The following is a 16,618-nucleotide window of genomic DNA, read 5'->3' as shown; positions in this document are numbered from 1 at the left end:
ACTGTGAGATCATGACCTGAGCCGAAGTCGGACGCTTAACCAACTGAGCCAACCAGGCGCCCCTGTACGGTGCGTTTTAAAAGCACTGTTGGGTGAGCTGGCTATATTTTAAAGTGGGTACATGTCCATAAAAATCTGGATGTCTGACATCTCTTGAAAAGTGGGGAGATCTGGGGACCCAGGGCCCTAATCCCATGGGACAACGGTCCTTACAAGACTCTGGATGTGCTGGTTCTACCTGCCAGCTTGACCTGGCCACGTGACTTCCCTGGGCCCCTTAGCTGCATGGCCCTTCCTCTGAACTGTCTGGGGGGACTGTATCTTCCTTCCTCCTACAACTTTGTTTTGAAAGAGAGAGTGCACATGCGCATGTGTGAGTGGGGGAGGGGCAGAGAGAGAGGGAGAGCAAAACTCCTGCAAACCCGGAGCAAGTTCCACACTGTCAGCACAGAGCCGGACATGGAGCGGAGCTCAATCCCACAAATGGTGAGATCGGTGAGATCGTGACCTGAGCTGGATACTTAACAGACGGAGCCACCCAGGCGCCTGCCCTCTTCCCTGTGTTAACTTTTAAGCAATTACCATCTACTTCTGGGATTTGTGCCTGGTGATAATGAATGGCCTTTTACTTCCACCTGTGTTTCATATAACACAAAACTCTTCAGCTTCAACTCTTCCTCAATCCAGGACCTTCTGCGGGGGGCGGGGGATAGTTTGCTATATAAGCACAATCCTTTTGGTTTCTTATTAGACTATATGCTCAGGAAAGGGCAGAAACTATATCCAATGCATTCCGGTTATGCCCAGAGCACTTGGCAAACTTTTTTCTGCAAAGGTCCAGATAGTAAACATTTTAAGCCTTGGGGGCCATTAGTCTCTGTCACAACTACTCTACTCTGCATTGGTCCTGGGAAAGCAGCCACAGAGGATATGGCGACAAATGGACTCGGGTGCGTTCCAGTGAAACTTCATTTACACAACTAGGGGATATGTTGGATTTTGCCTGCGGTTTGCTGACCCCTGGCCCATAATTTCCGGAAATGTTTGACGAATGAAAAAAAGGAATCAACGACATCTAATAAAAATGACTATGCATTTGGAGGAAATTGTCATACTTATTATAGGACTTTGCATTAATGTAGGCGTTTCTCAACAACTGAAGAATTTGGGAAGATTTAGCAAATCTTCCCATGTGCATGACTGAAAAAAATATATTTGTATTATAAACTACCCTATTGCCAATTTTGCATCTTTCAGCTCTGCTGGGTTTGGGCTTTCCCAAAGCAAGCTCTTAATGATTGCCTTTTTGTTATAATCAATGGCATCTGGAAAGATCACGTGTAATCCTAACTAGGTAAGAAAGAGACAGACAGCCATGATCGCCAGCCTGGTTATCAACTGAATTATTTCCCTAGCGTCCGCATAGGTATGTTTCTCAGCTGAAAGCTGTTAAAGTTCAAAAGGAGTTCAGGTAAATCGGGAACTTGGCTATCTATTGCTTATGCACAAATCTTACCGAACAGAGTCTTGATAATCCTTGGCTTTTAAGAATTCCCCAGATGAGAAAACAGGATGTTTTAAAATCCTTTCTATTTCAGACATGTTCTCTCTGAGGCCTTTGAAGTCGGCCTCACAGACAAGCAGGGTCTCTGTTTTATCTTCCGTGTTAGCAGCCAGCCCAATTAACCCTTGCACTGCTTTGGAGAGGGAAGAAGCAGCACGGTCCCACTGATCAAAGCACTGGTGACACGGAAGACAGGCAGGGAATTCCTGGCCGTGACCTCGGGCGCAGCGATCGCAGCGAGGGCCGCTCACACCCTCCCGACAGCGGCACATGCCTGTGTTCTGGTCACAGACGGGCTTCTGGGTACCTTCTGTGTTGCAGTCACATGCTAAACACAAGAGAGAAGGAGCAGAGAATGTCAGTCCCTTGACCTTTTGTTTAGGACTAGCTCAAGAATAAAGTACACTCCTCTCTCCCGAGAATGTCCCCAGTTCCCATTTCTTTTATTTATTTATTTAGAGAGAGCACGCATGCATGTACGAGTGGGGAGAGGGGCAGAGAGAGAGAGAGAGAGAGAGAGAGACAGAGAGAGAGAATCCCAAGCAGGCTCTGTGCTATCTGCACAGAGCCCGACCTGGGGCTCGATCCCATGAACCTTGAGATCATGACCTGAGCTGAAATCAAGAGTCGGACACTTAACTGATTGAACCACCCAGGCACGCCCCTCCCCACTCCACGCCCATGCCCATTTCTGAGGTGAACATTTAAAATTGGTATAATTATAGAGACCCAGGCAATGGTCATTAAATACAGCATCCCTCTTTCCATTCCACTAACAAACCAGTTCATGGTTTCTTTTCTTTAAAGTTTATTTACTTTTGACAAAGAGAGAGACAGTGTGAGCATGAGCTATGGAGGGGCAGAGAGAGAGGGAGACACAGAATCCAAAGCAGGGTCCAGGCTCCGAGCCATCAGCACAGAGCCCGATGCAGGGCTCGAACGAGCCGTGAGACCATGACCTGGGCTGAAGTTGGATGCTTAACCGACTGAGCCACCCAGGCGCCCCTAGTTCGTGGTTTCTATCTGGAAAATCTTAGGGACCGTCTTTACTGTGCAAGTGTTCATGCTCGGGCTTCTTTACCAATTCGGGTAACATGGATCTACTGGTGGTTGACACATACTCCCCCACGGGTGGCTCAGGCATGTCAGAGACTCTCTCAGAATTCTCCTGAACACCCTCTGTCTTAGTAAAACCCAGCCTGGGTGTGTGGACCCATGCTGTTTTCCATTCTATAAGGTGAATTAGTCCATTCTCAAAAAAGGGGGGGATATTGCTCGTTCGGATTCACCCAAAGGAGTTGAAAACTTACGTCTGCACAAAAACCTGCAGACAGGTGTTTACAGAAGCTTTGTTTATAATTGCCAAAACTTGGAAGCAACCAAGATGTCCTGAAGTAGGTGAGTAGATAAATGAACCATGGTGTAAGGGATATTTTTCAGGGCTAAAAAGACACGAGCTTATCCAGCCATGAAAAGACATGGAGGGACCTTAAATGCATCATATTACCTAGTGGAATAGATCAATCTGAAAAGGCTACATACAGTAGGATGCTGACTACCAGACATTCTGGAAAAGGCAAAACTATGGAGATCGTAAAAAGACTAGTGGTTGGCATGGGCTGTGGGAAGAGGGGTGGAGAGAGCAGAACGGGTGGAGGGCAGAGGTTTTTAGGGCAGTGAAAATATTCCATGTGATACCATACTGGTGGATACACGTCCTTATACATTTGTCCAAAGGCACAGGATGGAAAATACCAAGAGTGAACCGTAAAGTGAACTATGGACTTTGGTGGTTATGGTTTGTAGTTTCGTCAGTTGTGACAAACGTGTCACTGTCTTGGGGATGTTGATAATGGGGAAGGCTATGCATGGAGGGGTGGTGGGGACATACGGGAAATCTCTGTACCTTCCTCTCAATTTTGGCATGAACCTAAAAGTGCTCTCAAAAAAAATAAAGTCCTTTTAGAAAGGGAAAAATTAACTTTGTCTTAGTTAAAAAAAACCCACAAAAAACAAAACTAATGCCGCATGTACTTCATTTGAGTAGGTTTCTGATAAAGGCGGAAGATGGAGGAGGGACAGAGCTATGGAAGTTACAGCAATTTCCAAAAGGTCAGGGAATCATTAGCCTAACTGCAAAGAACAAGTGATTTTAAAATGCATTTTTGGGGCACCTGGGTGGCTCAGTAGGTCAAGCATCGGCCTCTCGGTTTTCGGCTCATGATCTCACGGTTCGTGAGTTCGAACCCCACATGGGGCTCTGTGCTGGCAGCACGGAGCTTGCTTGGAATTCTCTCTCTCTCTGCCTCTCCCTTGCTCACTCTCTCCGTCTCTCAAAAAAATAGATAAATACACTGAAAAAATAAAAATAATTTTAAAAATTTACAAAATGCATTTTACAGCCTGAGTAAAAATGTCAATGACAAATAAAAGCTGATTAACATGCTAAGCTCCTTAACTAGATACCATCTGTCCAGCACGTTCACTTTGGCCTCAGCAGGAACCCCCTCGGGGGCAACACTAGGTCAACTTCACCAGCTGGAGGCCCAAGTTCCTCTTATAAACTACCCTTCCCCAGGAGCGTCAGGGGGGTCTGTGGCCTGAGCTGATCATTTGCAAAGTTTTCTCTATAAAAGATGAAATCTTTTCAGAAAATAAGATTATTGAAATATTAGAGGGGCACAGAGGAAGAGGCTTAGATGGATTTTCCAGGAACCAAAATTCCTCCCTGGTTTTTAATGTAGCAATTACACTTAGAAAACTAAGTGGGACCGGGAAACCGCTGAGCATATGTATTTGAATGGGGCAAGGAGATAAAGGCAATTTATTTTGGTCACAAAAGCACATTTATAGGGGCACCTAGGTGTCTCAGTCGGTTAAGCGTCCGACTCTTGATTTTGGCTCAGGTCATGCATGATCTCATGTTCGTGAGATCAAGCCCCACATCAAGCTCTGGGCTGACAGCATGGAGCCTGCTTGGGATTTTCTCTCCCACTCTCTCTGCCTCTCCCCTGCTCTCTCTCTCTCAAAATAAATAAATAAATCTAAAGAAAAAAAGCATGTTTATAAAGGAATAGAAAGGAGGAAAGAGTTACCACGTGTGGCTATGTAGAGGTGCACGTGATAAGCCCACCACATCCGATATTTATTTGGATTGACTTCTTTCAACAGCAGACTTTAGAGATTCAAAAATCCCTCCTCCTAGAATCAACACATATTCTAAATCTGTGCCATCCAGGGGCGCCTGGGGTGGCTCAGTTGGTTAAACATCCGACTTTGGCTCAGGTCATGATCTCACGTCTCATGGGTTCAAGTCCTGCATCGGGGCCTGTGCTGACAGCTCGGAGCCTGGAGCCAGTTTCGGATTCTGTGTCTCCGTCTCTTTCTGCCCCCTTCCCCGTTCGTGCTCTGTTCTCTCTCAAAAATAAATAAACATTAAAAAATTGTTTTTAATCTGTTCTGTCCAATATGGTAGCCACTTACCACAGGTGGCTACTGGAATTTAAATGAATGACACACGCAGTTCTGTCCCTCATTTGCACCAGCCACATTGCAAGCACCCACCAGCACACAGGCTGGTGGCTCCTGTGCTGGGTAGTGCCCACCGGACCATTTCCATCTCTGCAGAAAGTTCCTCGGGATGGTGCTGCTCTAAATCCCACAATCAGTGCTAAGACAAGGGACAAAGGGCACTAGAACACAAACTCCGGGAGATCGGGGGGCTGGGGGGGGGGCCTTGCCTTACTGGTCATGACTTAGAGGCATGCGATGCGTATCTTAAAATAAATCATCAGTGAGTATGTGAAAGGCCCAGAGGTATGAGATCCAAGGCGAGGAAACACCCCCTCTGCTGGCTTCCTATGAAGCGCACAGGCTGCTGGCTTCCTGTCCTTCCATCGAGAAACTGTTTTTGTCAACATGCTTCCGAATAGCAGAAAACTGGCTACAAGTCATGACCTCTGAGGTCTGTTCTGTTTTAGTGACTGAAAAATTGCAATACAGGCTTCAACTTTTAATATAGACTAACATTTAATCTAGCCTAAAGTTTCATTTACTTTTTTACTTTTTTTTTTTTTTTTTAATTTTAGGGAGAGAAAGAGAGCACAAGCAGGGGAGGGGCAGAGGGAAAAAGAATCTCAAGCAGGCTCCACACTCAGTGCGGAGCCGATGCGGGGCTTGATCCCACGACCCTGGGATCATGACCTGAGCCGAAATCAAGAGTCGGATGCTCGACCTACTGAGCCACCCAGGTGCCCTTAGCACAAAGTTTTAGTACAGGAGAAAAAAAAAATTTTTATAAGGCTACAAAAAATATTACTTTCAAAACTAAGATTAAAGTTTGTGAATTTTCTTTTTTTTTAAATTTTTTTTTTTTTCAACGTTTTTTATTTATTTTTTTTGGGACAGAGAGAGACAGAGCATGAACGGGGGAGGGGCAGAGAGAGAGGGAGACACAGAATCGGAAACAGGCTCCAGGCTCCGAGCCATCAGCCCAGAGCCTGATGCGGGGCTCGAACTCACAGACCGCGAGATCGTGACCTGGCTGAAGTCGGACGCTTAACCGACTGCGCCACCCAGGCGCCCCAAAGTTTGTGAATTTTCTATCAAATAAAGACATTTAAAATTCAGCTGGTTCATAGCATACCCATGGAAGGACCAGGTTGACAGTCCTCATGTTTTTAGAATTACCCATACTTACGAAGGCATCGTCCCAGTGGATCACCATAATAATTTTCCTTGCACTCACTGCAGTGTTTCCCATCATAGCCTAATTTACACGGACACTGGCCTGTAAGCTGTGAGAACAGTCATGGGTGAGGAATTGACAAGCTTTGCGATCTAAAAAAAATAATGCATTTTAATACAAAACAGTTTTCCCTCCAGTGATTTAGAACATACAGCTGTGCACAGGCAGAGGAAAGATGATGGTTCCCACGGCCAGCAACCACCCTCGACAATACCAAGGATCAGGAGCTAATGTGTTTTGGCTCAGGGCCCCTGAATATACCGCCTGCTTCCAGCTGTTCAAGGACAGGTGGCCCCAAACTGGGAAATATACACAGATGTAAATGAAAACAAAACACATAATGGGAAACGGTCCGCATTCTTTTCCTTTACAGTGTTATGGGAGTTCACTCCTAACACAGAGAGGCCACGGACCTGGACTGACATTCATCAATTAATCTGGCAAATCGTGATTCCATTACGGAATGTGCGATGGTGTTTCTCCCAACTGGGCTCGTGTTTTGCTCAACAAAACAACATTTTTTTGCAATTGAGGCTTAATCATTAAAAAAAATATTTTAATGTTTATTTATTTTTGAGAGAGAGAAAGAGAGAGCACGAGTGGGGGAGGGGCAGAGAGAGAGGGAGACACAGAATCTGAAGCAGGCTCCAGGTTCCGAGTGGTCAGCACAGAGCCTGATGCGGGGCTCGAACCCACAAACCGTGAGATTGTGACCTGAGCCGAAGTCGGACCCTCAACCAACTGAGCCACACAGGCACCCCAGTCATTTAATGATAGCTATGAACTGTGTTTTGGGGAGAGGTCTGATTTTTTTTGTGCATCCTCCCAACTGGATCCTTGACCAGCTTTTCTGAAAATGGAGGAGGTTAGAAAATTAACTGTAGAAAAATGCAGAAGCAAATCATTATTGTCACGGTCCTAGGTTATTCTTGAGCAAATAAATCTGCTTAAACAACTCTGTAAGTCGCTCAATTTATAAAATGGCTGGATCTACCAAGCTTCTACCCATCTTTGGGGTTCCCATGAGCTTCTGCTCAAATGTAAGGAGTTATGGGGAGCCTACTGTCCCGGAGGCCTGTCATTCTTCTGGTTGTTCTTAACTGCTGCACAATGATTTCTCACACAGTGAGATTTCTCGCACATTTCTCACATGATGATTTCTGACGCAGAATCTGTTCCTTCGTAACTTGCTCCCATCACTCGGTGTCCTGTCTTATGGAATCGCGCAAAACAAGCGGTCTCCCACTTCCTCTCCTTACGGCCCTTCTCCCAGCTAGAGATGGCTGCTCTCAATTTGCATTTGCTTCTTCTCTTCAGGCTGACTACCCATAATTCCTTCAAGCCTTCATCACAGAATAGCAATGGTTCTATCCACTCTCCGGGCCGTCTTCCTTTGGACACACACCAGTCTGTATGTCAATATGAGGTTTAAAACGTGGTTCTCAGGGAGAACAGCAATGTTCCTACAGCTGCCTGACTCGCACAGGGGACAGTGGGATAATGACTGCCCTGAACTTGGGCCTGGCATTCCCACTACTCCAGCCTGAATGGACATTGTCTCTTTGGCAGCCTGGCCACACTGCTGGCTCAGCTGAAGCACAGAGCGAAAATCCTCAGATGTTTTTCATGCAAGCTGGTGCCAAGCTATTACTCCCACCCTGTATTTATGCAATGGATTTTAAAAACCCAATTGCAAAACTTCACTTTTATCCTGGTAACATTTCATCTTATTCTTTGCAGCCAACGGGACAGCCCGTTGGGATATCTTGCCTCTTATTCTGGCTTTATCACATTGGCATCCCACTTTGCAATATCTGCAAATTTGATAATATTTGAGAAGCATGTTTCTCCAACTCCATCTAAACTGTTGATGAAAGTATTGGATGGCGCATTTGGATCTCTCTGTAATAAGGCACTAGGGATGCTTTACTGGTTGACATAGAGACATTTATCAGTGGTTGTTTAAACAGCTGGAAATCGAAATATCTACCTGTCTCTTCTATACTCCATTAAAAGTGTTCCCTGATTTTAAAGAGCAACCTTCCGGGGCGCCTGGGTGGCTCAGTTGGTTATATATCCAACTTCGTCCAACTTCGGCTCAGGTCATGACCTTGCGATACGTGGGTTTGAGCCCCACGTCGAGCTCTGCGCTGACCGCTGGGAGCCTGGAGCCTGCTTCAGATTCTGTGTCTCCCTCTCTCTCTGCCCCTCCCCTGCTCACACGCTGTCTCTCTCTCTCTCAAAAATAAATAAACACTAAAAAAAAATTTAAAGAGCAACCTTCCCCAAGGAATCCCCAATGGACCAGACAATCCCAAATACCCTTGTCATAAGAGGACTTTTTGGTTAAACCAATGCCATCTGACTTTCACCTTGAGCTTCCCTTAGCCTCCATGACTGAACTGTGGTCTTTGTCGAGTGCTGTTGCAAATATACTTCCTAAAAGGTCTGAGAAGCATGCCAGACAGTGATGTCATGAACATTGGGAGTTCCTCTTGAATTAGGAAGCCAAGAAGTCATGGGGAGAGCTACCATTTTGTTTCATGATTGCTGGCTGCAGGTGTGAGGAGTGGAGGGGGATATGAGACAGGTGTGGTCATCTAGTAGTCAGATACCACTCTCCAATAAAAGGAACCAGCACTCCCTAAAGAAATGGCTGATTCTCGGGGCGCCTGGGTGGCTCAGTCGGTTAAGCGGCTGACTTCCGCTCAGGTCATGATCTCGCTGTCCGTGAGTTCGAGCCCCGCGTCAGGCTCTGTGCTTGTGGTGACAGCTCAGAGGCTGGAGCCTGTTTCAGATTCTGTGTCTCCCTCTCTCTCTGACCCTCCCCCGTTCATGCTCTGTCTCTCTGTCTCAAAAATAAATAAAACGTTAAAAAAATTAAAAAAAAAAAGGCTGATTCTAGGATGGGGGCAGGAAACACATCAGATGAGTTTCGAGTATCTTGTCAGGCAGAAAGGGCTTAAAAAAAACCCAAACCCAACAATGATGGGGTAAAAGGGATGCAGAAACCAAATGAAATAGCTCCCAATGACCAAAGCTGGAATAACCTGAACAGCAAAATAAAGCAGTATTGAATTATAACTTGAAGTATAATATAAATACCCATGACTCCATATGGATATTAAAAAATAATAAATGAAGAAAGGGGGAATGATGGATAAATCTCCTGTGCAGAAGAATTCCAAGTAATTTATGGAGACACTCTGCCCTCAAGGCAGGAGTATGAAACTCCCCACTCCTCAAGCATAGACAGTGCATGGTGACTTTCTTCCAAAGAGCATAGTATGGAAAGGAGGAAAAAGAGTAACTTTACAGCAGAGAAACATGACAAACATTACTTCAGCCAGGTGATCGAGATTTGCATCTACAGTGATAAGACATGCACACAGTGTCGAGTCCTGATAGGATGTGATGAGCATCGCATTTTCTCTCCGTGGGCCTCATCCTCAAACTCATAATCCAAGTCTAATCATGAGAAAAACACCAGGTAAATTTGAATAGAGGGACATTTTACAAAATCCTTCTCAAAATTGTTAAGCTCATCAAAACTAAGGAGAGCTTCATCGATGGAGGGTGGGGGAGAGGGGAAAGTGGGTGATGGGCATTGAGGAGGGCACCTGTTGGGATGAGCACTGGGTGTTGTTTGGAAACCAATTTGACAAATTATATTCAAGAAAAATAAGGAGAGCCTGAGAATCATCACGACAAAGAGGAGCTGAGGCTACATGAATGATTAAGTGTCATGTGATGTTCTGGATGGGATCTTGGAACAGAAAAGGGATGTTAGGGATAAAACTCAGGAAACCTGCATAAATTACAGACATTAGTTAATGATAATGTATCAATATTAGTTCACTGATTGTGGTAAATCTACCATACTAATGTAAGATGTTAAAAATAGAGGAAGCCTCGTGTGGGGTACATCTCTTCTGTACTATCTTCACGGCCTTTCTGTAAATCTATTTTAAATAAACAATTTATTAAGGAAAAAAAGGGGCATGGTGAGTGTGTGGGTGTGGGTTGGAGCAGGAGGGTGGGAGAGAAAGATAAAGAAAAAAAAAGAGAAAGGAAAACACAGTCTGTATATGAGAACTACCCTTCAAAGGTTTACTTGCATTAGACTTGACCTTTGAATAAGTTGAACAGCAGAGGCGAAATTGGAGATGAGCCATGGTTATCATTATGATTATTATTAGTTGGGAAAACTCCAGCTTCTAAAATTGGCATTCTGATTCCAATTATACCCTGGTCCCTATATTGTGGGTTCACTCTAAATTTCTTGTCACTGTTTCATCCTTCCCTCCAATTTCTATTAATGTGAAAAGTGTCTCAAAGAATATATTAAGCCCCAAGCCCTAATCATGACATGAATAGTTTTTTTCCATAAATAGATAATGTCATACTAATTTTATTTTATTTTTTTTTTCAACGTTTATTTATTTTTGGGACAGAGAGAGACAGAGCATGAACGGGGGAGGGACAGAGAGAGAGGGAGACACAGAATCGGAAACAGGCTCCAGGCTCTGAGCCATCAGCCCAGAGCCTGACGCGGGGCTCGAACTCACGGACCGTGAGATCGTGACCTGGCTGAAGTCGGACGCTTAACCGACTGCGCCACCCAGGCGCCCCTGTCATACTAATTTTAAACATGCTCAGGGTACCTGGGTGGCTCAGTCGATTGAGCGTCCGCCTTTTGATTTCAGCTCAGGTCATGATCTCATGGTTCGTGAATTTGAGCCCCACGTTGGATTCCATGCTGACAGTGTGGAACCTGCTTGGGATTCTCTCTCTGCCTCTCTCTCTCTCTGCCCCTCCACCACTTGATCTCTCTCTCTCTCTCTCTGTCTCACTAAATAAACTTAAAAAAATTGTATGCTCATTGTTTTATTGACTAAAGATCACATGTGCAGTTAAGTAGCATTAATCGCATGTTAAGCAATGTGGATTTGCTCCTAGTGTATTACCCTGCATTCTCCAGGAACAATTAATGCTGGTCTGGTAAGTAAAGAGGACATCTTATTTTACCCATACGTAAACCAACTGGTGAAGGGTAGGGAACGACAGCTCAATTGTTTTTTTAATTATTATTTTTTTTAATTGAGAGAGGGAGAAAGAGCATGAGTGGGGTAGAGGGGCAGAGGGAGACAGAGAGAGAATCACAAGCAAGCTCCGGGCTCAGCACAGAGCCTGATGCGGGGCTTGATCCCATGACCCTGGGATCACGACCTGAGCTGAAACCAAGAGTCATATGTTCAACTGACTGAGCTGTCCAGGCGTCCCGACAGCTCAGGTTTTGAAAATGGAACTGTGGGCTCTGGAAGCACCTGTTGATTTTCATTCTGATAAATAATTCTGACCAACGATCAATTTCTTGGAGCTTCCCTAGGATTATACATATGATACAGGGAAAAAGAAAAGGTCGTCTGTATTTCGTTGCGTGTGAATCAAACTTCCCCAGTCACAGAGAGGTGTGGAGAAAACTGAAGCAGGCAAAACTTAACCTTGAGACCCTCATTCTCTTTTTTAGTCCTTTCCATTCCTTGATAAATGCATCTCTCCCCATAGAAGGCCAATCCTGTTTAAAAACACTAACTAGCAACAGTCCATAAAGAAAGCATCGTTTACAAATTTGGAAACCACGTCTCCCCATCACTTCCCACTCCAGCACCCTGGTAAGTTCCAAATGTCTTGCCTGGTCACAGTGGCCACTGTGAGAGGTCCGGGGGTCGCAGTTGCATGGCTGACATCCTCTGCCAGGGACAAGATTCCAGTATCCGTCAGCACAACGGTCACAGGTCTGGCCTGTGACGTTGGGGAGACAAGGACATGTGCCAGTGTTGGGGTCACAGAGGCAAGCTCCCTGACCAGGGGGACACGCAGCAGGAGTCACACCGGAAGGATGGCAGGAACACCCTGGGACAACAGAGCCATTGCTGGAGGCAAATTCGGCAGTAACACTGGCTTTCAACAAACCGTACAGACAGCTTTTCAGACCTGGACGCATCATTCCTCCAAAGGGCTCAAGGCAGAAACACCTGGCAATATTTCAGATTTATCAAAGAATCTAAGTAAGCTGAATCCATTCAACTCTCTTTGGTCTCCCCAAATAGCAATTTCATGTGGTTCGGCCAATTGTGTTCTAAGAGCTCACAATTAGGATGACTGAAAACCTTGCTTTTTTCCTCATGCTATTCATGATCTGAAAATAAACAGTCTATTAAACTGACTTGGGTCCACTGACACAGTTAAATATCTCCTAAAAACAAGCAGTTTTTTAAAAAATTTTAATGTTTATTTATTTTTCAGAGAGAGAGAGAGAGAGAATAAACAGGGACACAGAGAGAGAATAAGCAGGGGCAGAGATAGAGGGAGACACAGAATCCAAAGCAGACTCCAGGCTCTGAGCTGTCAGCACAGAGCCCGATGCGGGGCTCGAACCCACAAAGTGCGGGGTCATGACCTGGGCCGAAGTCAGATGCTTAACTGACTGAGCCACCTAGGCATCCCCCCCTTCTTTTTTATTTAAAAAAAAATTTTTTTTTAACGTTTATTTATTTTTGAGATAGAGAGAGACAGAGCATGAATGGGGGAGGGTCAGAGAGAGAGAGGGAGACACAGAATCTGAAATAGGCTCCAGGCTCTAAGCTGTCAGCACAGAGCCCGACACGGGGCTCGAACTCACGGACCGCGAGATCATGACCTGAGCCGAAGTCGGACGCCCAACAGACTGAGCCACCCAGGCGCCCCTCCCCCCTTCTTTTTTAAATCACAGAATCAAACCCTTGCCCTCTTCTTCATCAGTGATTCTTGAATTTATACATTAAAGACACTGGATGAACTAGTTCCAGGGCAGATTCCTGGAGATTCAATTCAGTGGGTCGGAGGTAGTCTAGGAATCTGCCTGTTAATATCCCAGCGCAGTCCCCAGGTGATTCTGGCACAGTACACAGTGGGCCACACTTCACTGCCATAGCCCCACCCTCCCCCACCTTGCCGGAAGCCCAGCAGACTTACTTCTGCAGGTCTGATTGATGGCCGATCCAAAGTGACCCGGTTTGCAGAACTGGCAGTTGGGTCCCTGAGTGTCGTGCAGACATCCAAGGCACTCCCCTGTTACCCGGCTGCAGGACTCTGGATCAGTCACATCGATGTTGTTATTGCACGCACATGGCCGGCAAGGTGCTCCTGAAATTCTGGGATTTCCATAGAAACCCGCAGAGCATTCGCCACACTGCTTACCTGAAAGAAGGAGAGAGGCAAAGGGAGTAAGAAGAGAGGTGTGTGTGTGTGTGTGTGTGTGTGTTGGGGGAGCAGGGATGGAGACTGTTATAGAGAATAACGAATAATTAGGCGCTTTTAGGGATAACGGGAGGTCACACACTGGAGATGAAGAAGAAAACGTGTTGTGAATTAAAGCAAAACATTCATTTTAATTTCTTATCCATTCAGAGAATAAAATGGTTGTTCAGAACTAAGAAGTCCTTAGTGAAGAATGCAAGAGTGCATTCTAGTCTTTCTTCAAAAACCACAGAGTGGTGGGCACAGGGATCCCTGGATCCTTATATAATGGGGGTGACCCAAGTGCGTCTTGGGACCCAAAGCTAATCTGAGCCCCTGTTCTGGTCCTGGAGGTGAACGTGCAGCACCCTGAGATGTGTGTCTAGCAGTGAAGATGGTGACACTGGTTTTGTTGATGTACGAACCCTGGAGGGTGTCTTTATCAAGCGCTGTCTGGGGAAACCATCCCTGTTACCTTTCCAACTGCCGGGCAATGGTAGTCAGTTAGGTGCCTCAACTCTGGGTCTGCTCCCCTCATTTTGGGTCATCCTAGTTAGGAATTCTCTTGTTGGCCAGTCATGGCCTGAGTTCTTAAAAACTGACCAACCAAGCCAAAATGTACATGGACGAGATCAGAATCATGTAGAGACATAGGCAGCAAATAAGACAAAATTAGCCATATAATTTATTATCATCACGGTAATTATCATTGAAGAAAACTTCGGCACCATAGTTTCAAAATATGATTAAGTCAAGTGGCTTTTATGTTTTTTTCCTTGTTTGCATCACACACACACACACACACACACACACACACACACACACGCACACACTCATGCTTAAACTCTTCAAAATAAAATGTTTGGTAGAGAGACAGACAAAAATATTGAATTGACTTCTACAGTGTCTGTGCAATGCCCAAATCAGTGCTTCAAGACGTCTGAAAAAAAGAAGTTATATCTTTGAAATATCAGCCAAATGGATTGGTTGGAATTATATAAAGAAAGCATTTGATTAAAATTTCTTAATTTTTAATTGCTTATGTTAGATGTTGTATAAGACATACATGTTACTTAATCACATATGTATCTTACTTAACATGTGATGATTTTATTTGAAAGAAATCAATTTGATTTGAACTCATTTGGTCAGTTTTCCAGAACATTATTTAAAAAGTTATAGCTCAGAGGAATGAGCTTTTAATTGTCGTTGGTTTTTGAAACATTCAAATTCTTTGTTCAGTAAAGCATCAGTGTACTAAATTGTGCCTTCTTTTTTTAGAGAGAGAGAGAGCAAGAGAGAGGGGCAGAAGGAGGGAGAAGGAGAGAGGCAGAGAGAGAGAGAGAGAGAGAGAGGGAGAGAGAGAGAGAGAGAGAGAGAATCCCAAGCTGAAGCCCATACTCAGCAGGGAGCTGGATGCCAGGCTCAATCCCAGGACCATGAGATCGTGACCTGAGCTGAAATCAAGGGTCAGATGTTCAACCGACTAAGCTACCTAGGCACTCCCCAAATTGTGTCTTCTTTCTATTAACTCATATTCGGTACCCCTCAACTGTTCGAGGCAGATAAATTACAAGCATGGAATCATGTTTTTGAGATAGCAGTATGGGATGGAAGAAAAACACCATCATGAACTATACTGTGTACCTGCATAACCTTGAAGACAATTGCAGATCACATCTGAGCTCCAAGGATCCTGATAACAGGAATGAGCAAAATACTGATTACTCGAGGGAACATCCGGACACGGGCAAGGACGGCAGGAGCGTCCTGAAGGAGGATCCCCATAGTAACCATCAATGCACCTGTCAAGACAATTTCTTTTTACCAAGTGTTCACAGGAAAAACTCACATTAGCCGATGTGGACTTGCCATGCTTGAGGACAGTGCAACTCTCAAAAGTCAACATTTTACATTAAAAAAAAAAAAAAAAAAAAGTCAACATTTTAGAAGATGCTTGCTTGCTCTGTGAAGTGAGTTTTTAATTTTTATTTATTAAAATTTTTTTTTATGTTTATTCATTTTTGAAAGACAGAGAGACAGAGCACAAGGAGGGGTGGGGCGGAGAGAGAGGGGGAGATACAGAATCTGAAGCAGGCTCCAGGCTCTGAGCTGTCAGCACAGAGCCCGATGTGGGGCTCGAACTCACGAACTGCGAGATCATGACCTGAACTGAAGTCGGACGCTCAACCAACTGAGCCACCCAGGCGCCCCGAAGTGATTTTTTTAATTTACATTGAAAGTCCCAAGATATAGTCATTAAACTCGATATAAAAGTCCCAAGGTATTGTCATTAAACTCAATATAGTAGCAGTTAATTTACATGTCATATTTCAGGGACATAAAAAGCAAGGTGTCAGGCAAATAAATGCCTAGCTTTTATTTAATCAGACAACGTCTATCTCATGACAAGATTCTGAAGGACACCAGGACTGATACTCTGTTTCGGCCATCCCCCACCCAGAGATCATTCTACGCTTAAATACTATTGAGAATCTACTCAGCGGTCCTTCAGACAGTGTTGTGAGACCGGAACAAAAGAAACAAAACTAAAAATCAAAGTGCATCTGAATTCCATACCTTTCACAGTTTCTTCCTGTTGTAAAACCCCCGCAATTGAAGCATGACCCTGTCTCTGGATCACAAAGTTCAGCGAAACCATTACAAAGGCAAGGGCGGCAGTTGGGAAATCCAAAGTAGCCTGCCAGGCACCGATCACATTGGAGGCCAGCCACCTCCCCCTGGCAGGCGCACTGTCCCGTTATCTGGTCACATACAGCGCTCTTTGAGCCTTGAGGGTGGCAGTGACATGCTAGATAAAGAAAGAAAGAGAACATGTTGGGTGGGGGCACGTGGTGTGCTGGCGAATTGAGTTATGGTCCTGATTTTGTAGTCCTGAACTTACTGTAGCATCCCAATCAGGTAAATAAAGAGTCTGAGAACCTGGCATGTACCTAGTACCAGGTCAATGTTTATTCAATAATTCACTGATTCACCCAATGAACAGGATGCTGTAAGCCATTGGG

General features: G+C 44.9%; 1 protein-coding gene across 1 annotated transcript in view; it reads right to left on the bottom strand.

Moving 5' to 3' along the window:
• Positions 1-16,618, bottom strand: part of LAMB4 (laminin subunit beta 4) — a 112,164-nt gene that overhangs the window by 29,381 nt on the left and 66,165 nt on the right. The window contains exons 21-26 of the mRNA XM_078442558.2: positions 16,173-16,404; positions 15,240-15,397; positions 13,329-13,553; positions 12,007-12,227; positions 6,264-6,360; positions 1,517-1,892 (exon numbers count right to left, since the gene is read on the bottom strand). Of these exons, the coding sequence (XP_078298684.1) occupies positions 1,517-1,892; positions 6,264-6,360; positions 12,007-12,227; positions 13,329-13,553; positions 15,240-15,397; positions 16,173-16,404 (1,309 nt within the window). The remainder of the gene's footprint in view (positions 1-1,516; positions 1,893-6,263; positions 6,361-12,006; positions 12,228-13,328; positions 13,554-15,239; positions 15,398-16,172; positions 16,405-16,618) is intronic.

Source organism: Panthera onca, chromosome A2 (assembly GCF_046562875.1).
Source record: "Panthera onca isolate mPanOnc1 chromosome A2, mPanOnc1 haplotype 2, whole genome shotgun sequence".
NCBI lineage: Eukaryota > Metazoa > Chordata > Mammalia > Carnivora > Felidae > Panthera > Panthera onca.
The sequence above is the reverse complement of the archived record's forward strand: the minus strand, read 5'-3'. Positions and strand labels throughout refer to the sequence as shown.